Source organism: Crassostrea angulata, unplaced genomic scaffold, assembly GCF_025612915.1.
Source record: "Crassostrea angulata isolate pt1a10 unplaced genomic scaffold, ASM2561291v2 HiC_scaffold_74, whole genome shotgun sequence".
NCBI lineage: Eukaryota > Metazoa > Mollusca > Bivalvia > Ostreida > Ostreidae > Magallana > Magallana angulata.
The window spans coordinates 97067-116169 of NW_026441629.1; the positions used below are offsets into that span (position 1 = coordinate 97067).

A 19103-nucleotide genomic window follows, 5' to 3' on the forward strand; every position below is an offset into this window, starting at 1 on the left:
AAAACAGATAAAAATGTGAAATTAAAAACTCGACTGTCTTGATGTTACAAATATATTATTAAAGATATTTGTCATTTTTTTTTTCGCTTAAAGACATTTAATTATGTAAACGGTCTGACCGTTGGACTGAGCGTAGAGTGAACATATTTATCAATACAGTCTGATTTGTGTAGAACAATTTATTTTTGAAATGCACACAGTAGGATCCGCTTGGTTCCCTACTCAAATCATTAGTCAAAGTTAAACTTTGCTTGCTCAGTCTAAAGTATGGCGTCGTGTTTCATACGTAAAACGTAAGGTGATTACACCTTGCATCGGACACCATTGGATTTTTCTCTTTAAGGTGTAATATCCCTCTGCTCATATTTTTCCAATATGTTTTAAAAATACCACAATCAGATACCTGAATAGTTGATGAATTAATATCTTTAGGTTTAAATACACATTGCGCTGGAAATTTTCTAAGAAAGTCAAAAATTAGGTAATCATGACTTGAAAAAAAAAGGCATTGGGTGAGGGAAATTTCATATTTTATTATCACAGCATAAAAATAAAATTACAAGTCATATATAATAATTAAATATAACATTCAATGTATCAAATTAATGATTTAGAATACAAGGTTGCGCTGGGTTTTTTTTTGCACAATATCCATGTAAACTTTGATTTCAATGACACTTTTCGTCTGATAGAAAGAGTTATCTTTCTTGGAAATAGTTGGTGACAGAAGAAATAATGTTTTTTCTATTAGTAATTCTGTCATGGCCATTTGTTGCCTCTGTAAAAAGATTTCTTATTCCCTCTTGGGGGTTTCTAGAGAATGCAAGTTTCTAATGATAGTAGGACAAACCAGATTGTGAAATTTTCTTGGCCATGTTTTCAGAAATTGTATTGAGTACAACAAGTGGTTTCAAAGTTTCAAAGTTTTGTTTGACTTGAGATTGAAGAGATACTATTTTAAAAGTACTGGTAGCATCAAATGAATAATTTAAATAATGTTCTTCAATTGCATGCTGAGGTAACTCGGTGAGTCTTTGTAACACTTTAGAATCCTCCAGAGCATCATGAGCATTATATGAAATTTTCAAAACATGTGTAACCAAATATTCAAGGGAAAATCTTTCAGAAAAAGGAAGAATTGCTTTGAAGAATTCCAATGTGTCACAAAACCCCCTAAACCTTTCATGCAGTTTAACAATGGGTACTTTTTGCATAGCACTGCATAAAACTAGACCATCAAATTTTCTGCAATTGTGTGCAAACAAAACAGGGTATTCAAAGGATGCCAACCACCTTCCAAAGTTCTCCAAGACATGCTGCAGGGAATGGCAAACAACAGGTTTTCCATGACAGAACATAGACCTTCCATCAAATGTCAACCCGGTGATTTTAGATGCCTTTGCTGTTATGGGTACCTCTGGTTTCACATACATGCTGAAGGAACTTTCTCCACACACAGCAGAAATCTGAGCTATGTCTGCTATACCTACAACACAAACAATAAAACTAAATTGTAATAACTCATGCAGCCATGTTGCATAACCGGATAAAACTAACTTTATTCAACTTCTTACATAAGAGAGTTCCAACAATGTAACAGATCGTACACAAGATAATTCTGATTATATTACATCCTCCCTTTTATGAAATTCAACACTCTGATTTATATTTAGCTTATAATTGTGTTAATTGGAGATTAGAATGAAATACATAGTTAAGTTAATTCAAATGAGTTGTACAAATAAAATATTATCAGATCCAATGTTCAATATTGTTCTTACTGCAAATTAGGCTGGACGAATTTCAGAATGACTAGAAATACACTGACTAGTGTAACATCAACTAAACGTAATTAACTAACATAACAAATGAGTTTTAACTGACTAGGGATTATTATGCCCTTTCACATAATAGATAATCACACGGAATAGTCGGATAAGTACTTTGGCTTTGTGACGGCTCGTCCGGAACGTGTACATCTTCGCTGTGTATCTTGTGCTTGTCCTGGCTCGGACTTCTGCTCAACCTTTGGCTTCTCCTCTGGTAATGCTGGTTTTGGCTTTGCTGGTGGTAAATGGTTTGCCGATGGATTTCTCAGGATCGGAACTTCAAGAGTGGGCGACGCAAATCCTTCATGTTTGGGTTGGATCACATGCGGGTCTTCCCTTGTCTTCATCAGTTTACAGTTGTTCCTGCGGTACGTTCTTCCCTGACTGCCAGCTTCAACAATATGAGAACGTGGATGTACAGAGGCTGACACGTAGGTTGCTGGTTTCCAACCATCAGGTGTTTGAATGCGTATGGAATCTCCAAGTTCACACTGTGGTCTTGGTTTTGCACTTTGGTCATAATAGAATTTTTGCTTCTGTTTGTATTCCATAAGACGAGTAGATACTAGGTTTGGTTCTATAATGCATGGCTTTCGCAATGTGTCACTGATGGGTATCAGTGTCTTAGCTCGCCTGGACATAAGACGTTGCATTGGTGATCCGATTTCGTTATCCCTGGGGGTGTTGCGTAGATCAAGTAGCCCTAAGTACATATCATCTCCAGACTCTGTGCATTTCTTTAAGATGTTCTTGATTGTTTGTACTGATCTTTCTGCAAGTCCATTTGATTGTGGATGTAATGGTGATGATGTGACATGGTCGATCCCAAATGCTCTTGTAAACTCTTTGAATTCTTGGCATGCAAACTGTGGACCATTGTCACTCACTAATATGTCCATTATACCATAACGAGCAATACACTCCTTGATCTTTGTTATGACAGTTTTCGCTCTGGTGTCCCTTTCTAACTCTGCTACTTCAATGAAGTTTGAGTAGTAATCAACTAGGATGAGGAAATGACGATTATCAAGCTCAAATAAATCGGTTCCAACTTTGCTCCACGGAAGTGAAGGTATAGGATGAATCATCATTGGTTCCCTTTGTGGTTTGTTTCTATGTGTTAAACATGCACTGCATCTGCTGACAACATCTTCAATCTGTTTGTTCATTCCTGGCCAGAACACTAATTCTCTAGCTTTCTGTTTGCTCTTAAGGATCCCTTGGTGAGAACTGTGGATTGTCTTCAATGTTACTGTTCTTAGTTTTGACGGTATGACTGTACGCTCCCAACGATAGATGAGTCCATTGTAAGTAGATAGTTCATCACGAAAGTCCCAAAATGGCATGACTTCAAGTGGTACATCACATTTCCTCTCTGGCCATCCTTGGCAAATAACTTGTTTCAGAATTTGTAGTTGTTGATCTTTCTTCGTAGATTCGACTAGTGTTTCATGGTTTGTATACGATAAGGTTTCAGCTACCATGACCATCATTTCATCATCTATCAGCCTTTCGTCACTATTCTCTAATGGTAGTCGGCTCAGACAGTCTGCCAATCCAATTTCTTTGCCTTTAATGTAGATGAGATTGAACTCATAAGGCTGTAATCTTAACATCATTTTTTGTATCCTCATTGGTGCTGTATGAATGGGTTTTTTCATGATGGCTTCCAGTGGTTTATGGTCAGTTTCTATTGTCACATTAGACTTCCCATACAGCAGTTTGTGGAAACGTTCACATCCGAAGACTACCGCCAACATCTCTTTCTCAATTTGCGCGTATCTCTGTTCTGCTGAGGTTAGAGCTCGAGATGCATAGGCCACAACTCCATTTTCCTGCAAAATCGCTGCTCCTAAGCCTTTCATTGATGCATCAACGGTAACAGTCACTGGTCGAGTGGCGTCAAAATACTTCAAGACATCTGTAGAGGTAAGTGCTTTCTTGACATTAGTGAATGCTTGTTTCGATTCAACGTCCCAGTTCCAAGTTTCACTTGTTTTCATTTTCCGTAGCGGAGCTGTGAGTTCACTTAGTCTTGGAATAAACTTGGCAAGGTAAGCTAACATACCAAGTACTGTCTCAAGTTCCCCTCTGTCTTCTGGGTCCTTCATCTCAAGAATTGCTTTTACTCTGCCTGCTGATGGTTTCAAGCCTTCTCCTGTGAGACGATGGCCAACATAGTCAACTTCCGGTTTCACAAGTTCACACTTGGCTGAGTTTAACTTCAATCCGATGGTTCGGGCTTTTTCCAATACCTTTTTGAGTCGGTCAGTGTGCTCTTCCAAGGTCTTTCCGTGAACTAATATGTCATCTATTACGATTTCTACTCCTTCCATGCTGCCAAAATGAGTCACCATCTCCCTCTGAAAAACTTCACCGGAACATTTCAACCCCATTGGAATACGTAGGTATCGGTATCTTCCAAAGGGTGTGTTAAATGTTGTTAACATAGAACTGGTCTTAGACAATTTGATCTGATAGTAGCCCATGTTAGCATCCAAGGTTGAAAAATACTTGCTTCCGTGCAATCTTGTCACAATATCTTCAATACTGTTCATTGGATAATGTTCACGCATAATTGCCTTGTTGAGATCTGATGGATCTATGCAAATTCGTACGCGGCCATTTTTCTTCCGCACACATACCATACTGTTGACCCATGGAGTTGGTTCTGTTACTGGAGATATGATGCCACAACGAACTAAGTTGTCAAGCTCAAGTTTTACTTGATCACGAATAGCTACTGGAATAGCTCTTGGTGCGTGAATTACGGGTGCCACTGTTTTGTCGATTTTTATTTCGTATTCGCCAGGAAGGCATCCAATGTCCTGTCCAATGACATCTGCATAGTCTTTCCTTAATTGCTCAGTAGCGGTACTGACATTGACACTGTTAACTCTTGCAATCAGGCCAAATAGAATGCTGTCTTTCCTACCAAGTAACTGTAAGGGTCGAGGATTGTCAATCACTTGGAAACTAACTAGTCTTTCTGTGTCCTTGTATTTGCATGGTAAGCTTATCTGTCCAAATGCTTTAACTTTGGTGCTTACGCCATTGATAATAACGTTACTATCAGTGATCGGAGCAACGGACGAAAATTTCTCGGCACTTGTTTTGGATAATATGTTGCACTGTGCACCGCTATCAATGTCCAAGGTTAGTTTCTTGTTGGCAATGTCAAATGTAACTTTCCAATCACCGGTTGACTCTGAATTAGTATCTGTACTCGCGGTCCACACATCTTGTACTGTGCACTGATTAAACATCTCTTCTAGCTCAGAGTTGCTATGAGGTGTATTGTCTTCGGCATAATATACTCGCGAACGCCGCGGAGGGTGTCCTCTTCCTCTGAAATTTCTCCGACTTCTCTGATGACCTCTTGGTGGTGCTGCACGACTTTGACATAGGTTTGAATGCTTAAAGTGTCCTTTCTGCCCACAGGCATCACAATGCTTGTTAAATGCTGGACAATGTCCTTTAATGTGATGTTTGCTGCAATTTGCACAATACGGATGCGTACCTTGGTATCTGCTTCCTCCTCTTTGCCCTCGCTGCACTGGTTGTCCGAATGTCCTTGGTTTCTCGTAGCTTGTGTTATGTTTTGTGTTCGCAAAATTTACTGATGGGTTTTCAGCGTCCAAATTTTTCAAATGCACGTTGGTCAATTCGACTTGACGACAGGTTTGAATGACCCTATCCAGGGTTAATTCGCCAGCGGGAATTTCCATTAACTTCTCTGAACATTTCATATCATTGACACCGTTAATTATCATGTCACATATCAACCCTTCTTTCTGCTCTCCGTACTCACAAAATTCAGCTTTACGTTTCAGCTCGGATATGTAATCCATTATTGTATTTTTGCCTCTCCTGGTTTTCAAGAATTCTTGCCTTTTAATGTTTCGATAGTTATGGACCCCAAAGTGACGATCGAACTTCTTGAATACTGTCTGTAGATCATGTTTATTCTCTCCCGGTTGTGCCTCGATGTTGTTGTCTCTGTCCTCTTCTATTTGTGGAGCCCATGTGAACGAATCGTAGATTTTCACAGCTTCCCGGCCCATGTTAGCTAGTAATAATCCTACTTTCCTCTTACCGGGTTTGTCGTCCAGTCCCAGAGCATCTAAATGCACAAGAAAGTCGCGCTTGTAAGCCTCCCATTCTTTCGCTCCAGAGTTAGATTCAGCTATAATAAATTCTGGTAAAGTTTTGATACCGCTGTGTGACATTGTTCCTGACTGATGGACGCGGATTTTCTGACACCATGTAATAACTCATGCAGCCATGTTGCATAACCGGATAAAACTAACTTTATTCAACTTCTTACATAAGAGAGTTCCAACAATGTAACAGATCGTACACAAGATAATTCTGATTATATTACATAAATGAACTTTTCTGAGAGAGAGAGAGAGAGAGAGAGAGAGAGAGAGAGAGAGAGAGAGAGAGAGAGAGAGAATGAGAGAGGAAGAGAGAGGGAGGGAGAGATGGGGTAAATAACCACATACCAAGCCCTGTCGTTTCCAAATCAAAGTACACCCTGGTGTAGCATTTAGCTGGCAAGGGCAGCTGATGGATTGGTAAAGGGGGAGGTAGAATTTCATGAATGGATTCAGTTGGGTAGTCTGCAACATCAACTGCAGTCTGATATGTAAGGCCTGCCCTCAGCTCCAGAGTAGTTACTTTTTTCTTTTGTTTCATTTTTAGATTTACTCTCCTTTTCTTGAATGATGGTGTAGTTTTAAGATTCTCTTTTCTTTGCCTTTTTCTGTTTTTACGTTCAATGTATGCCGCTGTTTGTTTTCCAGGTGATAGAAAAAGTCTCTCATTGGCCTGAAATACATGTATAATTACAAGAAAAATGGAATTTTGATAGAGATAATACACTGACAAATTTTTTCATTAATCATATTATGTATATATTACCTTGACTGTATTCTTCTCCCATGTTTTTCTGGCACACTGCTGCAGCTACCCTATGGGATGTACTCTCTGAACTAGAGTAAAACTTGTTCTTGGGATTCTCTTTCGACACCAGCTGATTGAAATTTTCATTAATCTGGGTACTTTCCAGTGATGATAGTTTCTGAGCAATCTCTGAATACTGGGTAAATACCTTCAATAAACTATTGAACAGATCCTCATTTTGAAGATATTTTCCAAAAGGCAAGTTTTTTGGCACATATGTGTTAGGGCTTTGAAGAAACCTACACCATGAAATTTCACACTGCTGATGGTCACCAAACAAGTGATGTGGAATTGCTAAAAGATTTTTCTTCATTCCAATCGGATTGTTCCTATTTGAAGACAATGCATAGGTAAAGCACTTCTTTATATGGCTGATGGTTGTTGAACTTAATGACTTCTGAATTATTTTGTCTTTCTGTAAAGCATACAATGTGTTGGTAAAGTTCTTGACAGTATGGTTCCTATCGCTACATTTCTCTACTGAGGAATCCACTTCCCTCCTGATTTTAGCAATAGTGGTTGCATCATCATCCATTATGATTTTCTGAATATTGTGACCCTTTTCTTTGATATTGTTCAAAATGTCAACAGCCATGGCAGGTTCCATTGCTTTTGAACTTCCGCCCCAGTTTTTCCTGCAGTCATGGTCTGTTACAATTTTGTCTGTTTTGGAAGCCACATCACATTCTTTACAGATTTTGTTCATTACACTGAACCCAACTACTTTTTGGTGGTTAATCCTATCATGGATGCGTGACCTGAAAGATTTACATATTCATTGAATGTATGTAGGATTATGAAGTTTTTTGTTAGCAGTTATGTTATATACATGCACAGGAAATTTATATATACACTAACCTGAGAGGCTGCTTTAATTTTTGCCGCTCCCACGTTTTTGCCAACCAGCATCAAAGGATAGAGAGAGGCTATCACTATAAATCAAAATAATGATGTATAAGTTTATGTTTCTGTGATTGTTTTAAAGATAAACAATAATAATTACAATGAGATATGTATGAAAACTGTGATGTCATGTACCTTGATTTCTCAATCTCATTTTTTAAGGTGACATCACATGATTCTTTTGCAAGACTTTCAATTGCACAACCAGCTCTACGTTCAGCTTTCTTCATGTTTCTCGGGGTAATACATGGGATGTTTAGCAAAGCAAATATTGTGGCAATGGTAGCTTCTCCAACCCCAGCATGTAATAGAGCTAAAATATTAACAAACATAATGCATTCTATATGATACATTAAATGAAGATCTAGAAAATATGATATTCATGTACTGTTGAATTATACAATCTAGTTTATGTATGAAATTTTTGTACACACCTACTCCTAACTTTGCATTAACATTAAAGGGTCCCTGGCCATTCTTTTCACAATTCTGTCTTTTACCGCTAGCAACACAGTTGATGTCTCCACATTTGCAGCATTTGATGTAGAACAAACTTGCTAGGCCATATTTTCTCTCGCTGACACAACTAGCGAGCTGCAATGGTTCCTTGCAAGAAACACACCCCTGTTATATCATTTTGGCAAAGTGATCGAGTTCAATAATTCTTCTGCCGTGTAAAATATCCGTAGTATCATTGTTGTTGGCATCAGTATATGAAGATTTGTCCTCAAATACCTAGTTTAAATATGTGAGACATTAACGTAATTAAACACCGAAACAAATCATAAACACGTCTTTAATGTGCATAAATTATTGATTTCTTAATTTACCTGTACATCATTGCTTCCTCCATCTTCATTCAAAGAAAATTCGATGTTGTTTATATCAATGGCACGATTTTTCATCTTGAAACGACCATTCTTGAACCTTCTGAGCTTTTTTGCCTCCATATTGTTGTTTACATCAACAACGTAGATTTTTTCTACCTTCTTTTATTGAAGATTTCCATTTATTACCAAAACTTCTTCAACGGACAAAAACTGAATTCTGATAAAAACGGTGAAAATTTTCTGCAAGTTATCTCTCTTATCAGAGGGACATTACACCTTAAACACGAATCAATTGAAAAAAATCATGTATTAAAAATGTCCGATGCATAGTTATTCTGTGTCCGATTCATCGTGAAATGGATACATGGAGCAAACATTACCTTAACATTAACTGTTTAAATTGTTATGACTTTGTAAAATCAAATTTTGTTCCAAATATAACTTCTTTCTATTCATTTTTGGTAGGGTTGCATTTTCGTTAATTAAAAATCAAATGTACAACATTCAAATAATGCTTTTGTATAAAATGTTCGTTATTGAATTTTCAATGATTGCTTACTTGATGTCATTTTACAACGCCCATATTGGTATTAATTTGACAAAGTGACTGTCCAATTCTTTACAATGATAAAGTTCATTAGTTTTACCTCAGGCATATACAAAAAAAAAACATGAGCGCAAGCACATTTATTTGTATATTTTCAACTAAATATGTCTGATGCAAGGTTTGTGTTCCATGTTCCATCATGTTAATGTTTTTACAAGTTTAGCTTTTTAAAAAAAGCTTACCGTCTTTAGACCAAAGTCTTAACGGCAATAAGATATCAAAGACAATTTAATTATTTTTTATTTAAATGTCGCCTTCTTCTCCATGCCAAACATTTTTAAAAATATGTGCCTTTTAAGTGTGTGTGCTTAAAATTGAAAATTATTTACAGGGTGTTATTTATTTGAAATCGACTGAAGAAGGTAAAAAGAGATCTTAGGAAAGGTTGTATCACTGTAGTAAAATCAAAGTTAATACAACTGCATTCAGTATCATTCATTTTTACTGATATTAGGTTCACCGTATCTGATTTACAAACTTGTTTACTGATATTAGCAATACCATATCAAATTTCATTGGTAGTTGTATAATCAAAACAAAAAGAAAAGAACAAATTATTTCAAGAGATGCTACAGAATATTGCTTTCAACAAGTCTAAATTTCACTAAGAGCCATTTTTATTGTTCTTTCGTTTTCTCACTTTTTTAAGATTTAAAATCTACGAAAATTGTTAAGTCGTACCTAAAATCGATCATCAGAAAATTATCTACCTTGTGCCGACCAGTATATCAACCAATGAAATAAATATAAATTTTCACATCATGTATTTTCTACCAATCACAAAGGAGAGGAAGTGCACAGCCCGAAGACTGTAAATTATTTCAACTCTTTATACTGTCGTCCAAGGAAGACGGTAATTAATATAATATAATACTGATAATTTGATAAGACTTACATTAAACTAGTCGTGTTACTATTGAGGCTTACTCGGTTTCCTCGTTAATTTCTGTTAGTTCAAATTACCTGCTATTGGAACATCGGTTTGTTTTTAATCGAGTTTAGGGGTAATAGACATCGAAACATGTAAGTGTCGGTCAATCAATATTCGAATTACATTTTTTAAAACAAAATGGCGGTCAACATGGTGGCGCCCATGGCTGACAGAAATTAGCCCGTAGTACTTACTCCCGATTCAACTCTCACTTTTTACTGATTTTCTTATTTATAAGTGTTATCATTAAGCCTCGCTTCGCGAACCGGCTTCGGCCGCCTCTCGCTACGTTCGGTATTAACTCTCAGTCTGAACTTTTAACTACATGTATTGCGTATTATCACATATATATTTTATACAAAGAATTTATTCCGCGCAAGCCCGGGAATTAACAAATTACACATTAAAATGATATATTTACATATTCACCTGTCTTTGTGATAACATTACAAATCATTTTTGAACCCAATAACTTCATAAATATTAGTGACACAAAATGAGCATATCTTACAGCATAACCGAAAAAAAACTGTTTTGGCTTCGCCGCGTAGTAAGTTTTAAATTAGAGAGGTTGAGATTTAAAACGTGTACGGGTACGCGTATGTGTATTAAAACAAACGTACACGTACACGTTTTTGTAATTTATCAGTTGAGATTTCTTAACTTGTAGGATACATATGTGTACGTAAATCGACGCAGTTTTGTGACATGAATTTATTTAGTTAATTCCAAATAAATGGTAAATTTCTTATCAATTTTCATGCAAATGAAGTTTAAAAATCTATATAATGTATCACAAGAATACATTCACTCATCAATAAGATTTTATTTGTTCTAAAAAGCTACACGTTTGTACTTACGTGTAGACGACACTCTACAAGTTTAGAGAACGTGTAGAAACCATGTCGTCACAAAAACTGATGACGTAATACGCGAAGAATTTAGGTGATTCCCCTAGTTCACGTACACGTACACGTTTGAAATCTCAACCTCCCTAATATTGTTTCAAAGTGTACGAATTGGAAATAATATAAATATAAGTATTAAGAAATCATTCTTTGAATATTATGAGGTGATAGTCTAGGTCGGAGCGTGGTCAAGGTTATCATAAAGCCCTTCTAGCTTTATTGGATTTGACCACGCCCTGACCAAAATTATCACCTCATAATACTCAAAGAATGATTCCATATATAAAACTTAATATGTTGAACCATAATTCTGATTGGTTTTGAAAAGATTGGACATTTAGATAAGCGTACAGATATGAAAAAATTGACACTGAAATGGATGATATACACACGTACATGGCTGCATTTCTTTTTGTTGCGCCTAACTGCCAAACAAAACAATTATTTTTTATGACTAAAAGAAATGGGCATTTGCGCTTTCTTGTTCCCCAATCTTCTTAGTGACCAACTGACGTGTTATACATATTTACTTTGTAAACTTGGAACAACATTTTGCGCAAAGAACGATTTCAACGGATGTTCAATCAACACCCGGTATCCGAGCACCGTAGCTATAGCCAGGCCATTGCTTACGCAATAAGCTGCTTACGCAATATGCCCGACTAAAATCATTTTTGGCCCCGCCATTTTTAAATGGTTCGAATTATTGTTAATGTACTCCACGCTCTAATAGATTCGATATCTCAAAACAGCTAAAAGATAACATCTTACGACTGTATTATATGGCATTTTATCGACAATCATAAAATCACAGCACAGGCAAAAGAAAAAAAAAACCATTATTTTGAAAATATATGTGCCCAATTCATAGTGTTGATAGAATCATAGTAGGGTTAAAACAGATACAATTACATGACAAAAAAAACATCATGAAGTTGTTTTGCTAAACATATTTTTAATCATACCAAGCAAAACTAAACCCCACAATCGATAAGCTTTTGGTTGATCATATGTCAAAATAATGAAAATATTAGAATTGTCGAAGTAAACATGATTGAGTTCCCTGATTAAGGCAGCAAAAGTGGGATTGTATATCAATTCGAATTTTTTTTTATGAATTATGTCAATAATCAAACTCGGATAAGACAAAAGACATTGATTACATGTATAGCACTGCTCCTTAAAGCTGACATGAATTCATAAAAGCATTTGTCGTCATATTAGCCATATTAGTTTCGATCGCTCCTCTACTGCCACTGGGGTATATATACCAGTTGAGAAAGTTAAGGTCGGTTGCTTTCCGATCGAGGCATTTACGTTGCACGGACTTCTAAATGCATGAACTACACATTGTAATAAAATGTAGTAATAAAGAAAACAACAATCAATGAAATACAAAATATATTTATTCTTGGAAAGGATGTCCATGCAAGGTATTCGTATTATTTTGCACACACAGTGCTGCCTTTTTTCGCATGCACATCGAACACGTGTGTCGTTCATACAGAGTGCACAACGTCTGCATCTTCTTGAAAACCCCGAAGTAGCTAAATGATAGTAAATCCAAGAAAGTAAAAACGTTTCCATCCGTTCCTACAAAAACGCCCCGTTTCTAATATCCATGCGATCATTGACATTGCTCGATCTGCCACAGTGTGTAGTTTGCGCAAGTGCGATGTTATAATATACACAGGAAAACGGTCTACACTTATCGAGGATTTTTGAAGTATCTGTGGCTTGATTTCAGTCTGTTTTGTTTCGTCATTCATTGGATATGCCTTGCAAGAGAAGTGGTTGTCATATTATTTTTGTTCCCAACGCGTTTCTACACGTCTTTTCGTCCATTTAACGTGTTTGGGTGAATGAAATACCTGAATGCGGTGAAACATGAATAGTGCTCTCGGTCTTATATAGGGGGTGTGTAGCGATGAACAGAACAATAGAAATCGACAACTAATATGGCGGTAGTCGGAGATGAAAGGAAAATAATGCGTATTTATGAATTCATGTCAGCTTTAAATAGATACATAGAAAGATAGGGTTTTACATAATGTCCTCCATTGTATTATATTCTATCGACCTATACCGACACGATGTCTTTGTTCTCTTGCGGCGTGTCGGCTATTTTTGTCTGTTAATGATTTATCAAGTCATAGGGGCGGGTAATATTTCCTGCACAGTATATTTTGGTTCAACTTGATGATCAACTTATTGTTTAAAATTACGTTGCATTATACAAGTTAAATTGGCAGATTTTTTAAAACTTTACATTGTGTCTACTCTGTCTAGTCATTTAATTTAATTTTTACTGACTCCCATGCAGTCTGACTAATTTGCTCGTTTGCAGTATGGAAATCACCAGTAGATCTCCATTATCTATTTTCCAAATAGCAGGTAGGCATTGGAGATCTGCTGAAGATATTCAGGACCAGTTCTTGAGGTAGCAAACAAATACACCCCTTGACTGATATTTAAAAAAAAACCACTATCCATTACGGAGAACCGTCAAATTCTCGGTATTTCTCTGACGTGTTTCTATTTATATCTTTCCAAATAAGAGCACGTATGAAGTGACATTTAAATAGTTTAAATACCAACACATCTTTTAAAGTGCAACTGAGGTAAATCTAGCCAAACCTAATAATTAATGCGTTGAGTAAATAGTGTTGTTAAAACATACGATATGTAAACAAGTAAATATAAATGTTCCTGACGTTTGGTTTTTTTTTATGTGAACATGTACAGGTACATATTGCAGTTCTGCTGTATATTTACTTAAAACAACGAAGAGCTAGACGGTTTTTTTTTGTAACGGATATTGGGGGTACATGTAATATAAAACTACAAGTTGTCATAAAATGTATTTTATTTTTCTAGCGGAGGAATCTTAAAGTTCGAACACTTATATGTAACACTTACATTTCAGCATTTTGTCATTAATTAGATTGTACTTTTTTCTTAATTAAAAAAAAATAAGAGGAACCTTTACAGTTTTACTGTAGATGTAAATCGAAAGGGTGGCAAAAGGGGGGGGGGGTGGGGGGTCTTATGTAGCGTGTATGTACATTTACAAGTTGTAAGGTCTTTTTGTTTTCGTTTTTAGGTCGCACGAGTCTTTCAGGAGGTGACGTTTTTCTATCTGTTTTTGTCCGTTGTCGAACTTTTTGAACATTTTCATCTTCTTGCCTGAGACAAAGAAAGTGAGCGCACAAGATTGTAAGTTTGCAGGAATCCTCGACACGAATCAATTGGGATTTAAATGTCTATAACCCCGAAAGGCTATGTACAGGTTTCAACAAAAATATATTATGTTGAGAGTCGAAGTACATGTACATGGCTATTCCGGTTATTAAAAAACTCACAAGCTTTCAAAAAATGGCAATGACAGGTAAAGCGATAACTAGTTTGAAATGCTAATGCAAACATGTTTTAGTGAAGTTATATTTTGTATATCCTAAAAAAGCTAGTTATAAGAAAAGAAAATAGTGTTCATTCAGCAGATCTAGAAATCAATAACAACAAATTAAAATATACCGGCATATTATAATTCAACATCATGTTATAATAACAAACATTTAAAACAAAAAAGTTGAAATTTAAAAAAAAAAGACCACCAGTTGGATTTGAACCCAAAACACTGAAACACTGAAAACTTTTGTATTCAATAATCCAGGACGAAACCACTGAGCCATGGGAGACTTGTCAATATGCTCTATAAAGTACTGTTTGGATCAACATTGTCATATCAATGGACTTTGTTTTTTATCCTTCAAAAAATAATTTGAAAAAGGACATAATTAGTCATCTCTGGGTCATCTCTCCATCTTTTTTTAAAAAGCGACATTTTTAATGTTAAACTATGTTATCTTTACACGTTTCAAATTTGTGGAGAGAAGACCCAGAGACAACACAATCATTTAAAAACAGTTGTAAATAAGTAGGATTTTGCACGAAGTGCATCGTGTTGCTGTATTTAGACCCATATTATGATAAAACCTTTTGCATTTCAAATACTTTCCCATTCATTCCATATCCAACAGAAACCAAATAACGGTTATAAATCGAAATATATTCAAAATTAATTGATGAAATTTTCACTCTCCTTGAGCGCCCAGATTCCAGCCGAATGTACATCTTAAGCGCCCACTTTCTTTGAGTGGTTAGCTTTTCAGTTAATTTGATGTGAAGAGGAAGATGCACCGAAACTATTAATTTTGTTTACCCCTACGACATAGTTAAAGTAAACATATGAAAGTAAGAATTATGTAATTATTGTCAACCTTATTTTTTAGTACACTGTCACTTGTAGTATTCTGTAAAACATAAATAATAAACAATCTACACACGTGTGTTGTTTACATGGCATGGTGTCAGAAGACGGCCAGATACCCATACAAAACTTAAACATCCTTTATGGAAATAAGGCATTACAGTGAACATATTCCAAGTTCTTTTAAAAAGATGTCATCGGACAAATCTAAAATGGTTTGGAAATCCCAGGACCTCCCGAGTGCATTCAAGTCATTAAAAGCTAACTGTGAATCTATGTTTGATGGACCACTCAAAGGAAATAGGAGAAACAACAGTGCTCAGATGTTATAAGCAAGAGAAAATGGTAGGAAGATTTATTAGACTTTGAATCTGCAGTGTGATGATTAGAAAAATTTGATAGTTTATTTTGACCGTTTTGAACAATATTGAAAGTCTATGTCTAATTATATATATGCACGTTACAAGTTCAAGTGACGACAGGGCACGGCAGCTTCAAAGATTGACTCGATTCCGAAGTAGAAAAATGATATATTGGCGAACACATTCACTTTATTTTCAGCACTGTTAATCGTCTCTGATATTCAGTTATATTTATAATACACACAACATACACAGTTTATTTCTACACGCATACAATGCACAAGAAATTAAAGTTTAGCTAAAATATGGCGGCAATAGGTTACCTGAGCAACTCAAGTGACCTAAAAGATACATGTTCACTATACAGCCTGTCTCATGGGCAGGGAATTTCAAAGTTTAGACAGTACTGATAAACTTAAATGAGGTGATGAGAGGAATTGAGATTTATGAGGGCATTGTTCTTACTATAACTGACCCATAAAAGGTGTAAAATCATTTCAATTTCAACTTTTTAATTATGTGTATTAATCTTCGTCGTTACATCTTGTAGGTCACATAGATAGTACGTTAACATGAGTTATTAATTTCAATATTAATTATTTTCAAAATATTTCCGGATGAAAGGGGGGGGGGGTGAGATTCCGAGAGATACATGTAATTTATATTTTAGCTAAGGAAAGTAGTGGGGACCAAAACTAACTTTATTTAACTCTAATATGTAAATTAATATAAATTGAATTGTCGATACACCACCCACTCGTACAGCCACATTAATTCATGGTACATTTATAAATTGTATATAATTGCTTTGGGCAATAATATACCATATGTTGTCTACAAGGTAATGATCCAATTGATCTGTAAAAAAAAAATCTTTATCTCAATCAAGTTTGTGTACTTAAAAAATCAAGAATATTTGTTAATTAGATAATCTTGTTGACAGTTAGACTAATCATTGTTAGTTTGCTGCAAATTTCATGCAAATTTGACGGACGAAGAGAACAATACGTCCTTATTATAGCCCATCTGGTTAAGTGCTACCAACTAACGTTGAAAACAGCTAAGATGGCCACATCTTCACTCAGCACAATAGGGGAGATTCATTCTTAATCTGTTTCATCAAGCAAAATTATTTTGAAGTGTTTACACAGTTGCCGTACTTTGTTTATGTGTTCGTTCTTCTAAATTCAATTCAATTTCATAAAACATTTTTAATATATATATATGTGTGCTTTCTGTGCTTTATATATTTCTATATCATTCACTATGGGCAGGTATATGTCAATTTGAGAATTATTGCAATGTTTGTGCTTATTATATATGTGTGTATCTATGCAATGTGTATCGTTCCGATCCTCTCAAATTGTCGTTTAACTGTATTCCACCTGTATCTCAAGCGAATACAGCCAGTGCGCTAGGTTCCGTTCGTCATCGAAAGCAATATTTTTGTCTTGCCTAGATGGCCGAGTGGGGAGCGCGGTGGCCGCTCACTGCTAGGAGAATTGGTTCCAGAGGTTGTGAGTTCAAGCCTCGGTCGGGGCGGAAGGTGGAGCTCCAACAAAAGTGAATCTCTCTGTGCTTTATATATATATATATATATATATATATATATATATTATATACAATTATATACATTTACAGTCTAATTAACATTATTTGAACTTTATAATCCTATGAATAAGTGACTGAGTCTGTCCATATGTGTCAAAGCTATTGCTACCAAACGTAGCACGCAATACATCTCCTAATCATTTAGTCTTCGACAGATTTGTTTTTAATTGTCATCTTGTAATCTATAGTTAATTCATTTTTTAAAAAAAGTATATTTAAGCCCAGCATATGAATGTCCCTGTAAAATAGAACAATTGGAATATATAGTTTACGATTGATTAAAAAAAATACTTTCAGAAAAAAGAAAAGGTTTACATGCAATTTTTAAAAATAATTAAAGTTTCTGTGTTTAGTTGGTTCCAACCTGGCCCCTCGGATTTGCTGACCGCCACCTCCTTATAATATTACAGGTATTCAAATTGTTTTGTCGTGTTCTTTAAAAGTAGACGACTATTTTGTTTCTCGTTAGTAATTTGTAGGTAAATAGGGTATTTAAATTCTGGAATCGGTTATTGTAGGCGCTTGACAAAGGTAAGCAAACGACTTACAAGTTTTCTGATGTCTAACTCTAATGCTTTTAGGCACTATACTCGTGCTGGAGAAGACCCGGTTGTGTCCCTGCAGGAGCTCTTCAGCAGATTCATTCGTACATTCTGGAGATGCTGAATAATCTTAAACTGAAGCCTGCCAGTTAATTGTATATAAACTGGATTCAGCTCTTGCTGAGAGGAAGAATACCACTTTAAAGGAGCTCGAGACAAGAATATCAACTTCAACAGTATCTCATCACAAAGAAAAATTTCTTATTACGGGCCGCCGGAAGGCGGTCCGTTATTTGATACACATTTAAATATTGTTACTGCGTTTCTGCGGGATAGTTCTATTTTAATAGAATTAATACTATGCTTATTTTTATGAATTAATAGTAAATTTGCATGTAGAAATATGTTTTGTGCCTTTTAGAAAATATCACGTATTTTTTGTTTTACTCGTAAATGAAAAGTAAGTCATACTTAGTAGATTGTCGTATTTGGCGCGTTTTTATCGAGACTATAATCTATTCGGAAAATTTCGGAGTTCTTCATTCTTTTCAAAACAATGCATCAGGATCGGTATGCGGGACATACTAAAGACCTGAAATACTAAAGACCTGAATGTCATTAAATTTTATATAAATGATATTTTTGAATTTCTATGTGCCGTGTCAAATAAAATGACTTTGCGTGTGTATTTATTATCTTTCCATGTAAAATGTTGTAGAAAATATCATGAAATGACATTTAATTTTATATCAATTATTTACGCAAGAATATGACAGAAATGAAAATTTGAATTGATTGGAAAATTTGAACTAATCCATTTTATTTTATTATGAGGTCCCTTAAAATCATACGTTAAACTAATGCATTAAGTTTACATTCAATACAATGCAACAACGAAAAAACCAAAATGGTTTGAAATATATAATCTCTAAGAGAAATATGATGAGTTGAACTTTGTATTAGAGTAATGTACAAATCATGCAATGTGTTCTCCATTACTTCATACTATGGCAATGATCATACAATTTCCGTTAGAAATGCTTACAGTAACGAAATCGATTCTTTATGATAATAGTAAAATGTTAAACTCTTCAAAACAAGTTGCTGAAAGTATATTAAAATTTACCATAAAGATTAGTACAACCAACTCTTATTTTCTTCTTCATGGTGTGTTTTTATGTTAACATTAATGATTCATACAACAATTATATTTTTGCGGCCCATTTGACGCTTGCGTCAATTTGATTTCTTGTCTTATCTGAATAGCATTCAAAATCAGATAAGTATGGTTGAGGCATTGCAAAAAAATACAAAGGTGACCCAATCGCTGGCAGTTATGAAG

General features: G+C 35.3%; 1 protein-coding gene and 1 long non-coding RNA gene across 2 annotated transcripts; one reads left to right on the forward strand and one right to left on the reverse strand.

Annotated features, from left to right (window-relative positions):
• Positions 1 to 793: 793 nt before the first annotated feature.
• Positions 794 to 7930, reverse strand: LOC128168971 (uncharacterized). The gene is made up of 6 exons (XM_052835141.1): positions 7836 to 7930; positions 6756 to 7555; positions 6338 to 6454; positions 1978 to 6015; positions 1294 to 1486; positions 794 to 830 (listed from the first exon to the last, which is right to left on the reverse strand). Exons 1-6 carry the CDS (start codon positions 7928 to 7930, stop codon positions 794 to 796), a joined length of 5280 nt encoding a protein of 1759 aa, XP_052691101.1.
• Positions 7931 to 15512: 7582 nt separating this feature from the next.
• LOC128168982 (uncharacterized) lies at positions 15513 to 19062 on the forward strand. Its single transcript, XR_008241481.1, has 3 exons — positions 15513 to 15591; positions 17573 to 17629; positions 17801 to 19062. It is a non-coding gene; the product is annotated as an uncharacterized LOC128168982 (long non-coding RNA).
• The last annotated feature ends 41 nt before the right edge of the window (positions 19063 to 19103 follow it).

Excerpts from the sequence above, each read along its gene's own strand:
- LOC128168971 (XM_052835141.1), bottom strand. The coding sequence starts at position 7,930 with ATGAAGAAAGCTGAACGTAGAGCTGGTTGTGCAATTGAAAGTCTTGCA. Across the intron at positions 1,487-1,977 it reads ACAAGATACACAGCGAAGAT|GTATAGCAGACATAGCTCAG; the intron begins GTACACGTTCCG and ends TTTGTGTTGTAG. Across the intron at positions 831-1,293 it reads GTCTTGGAGAACTTTGGAAG|AAACTTGCATTCTCTAGAAA; the intron begins GTGGTTGGCATC and ends TACTATCATTAG.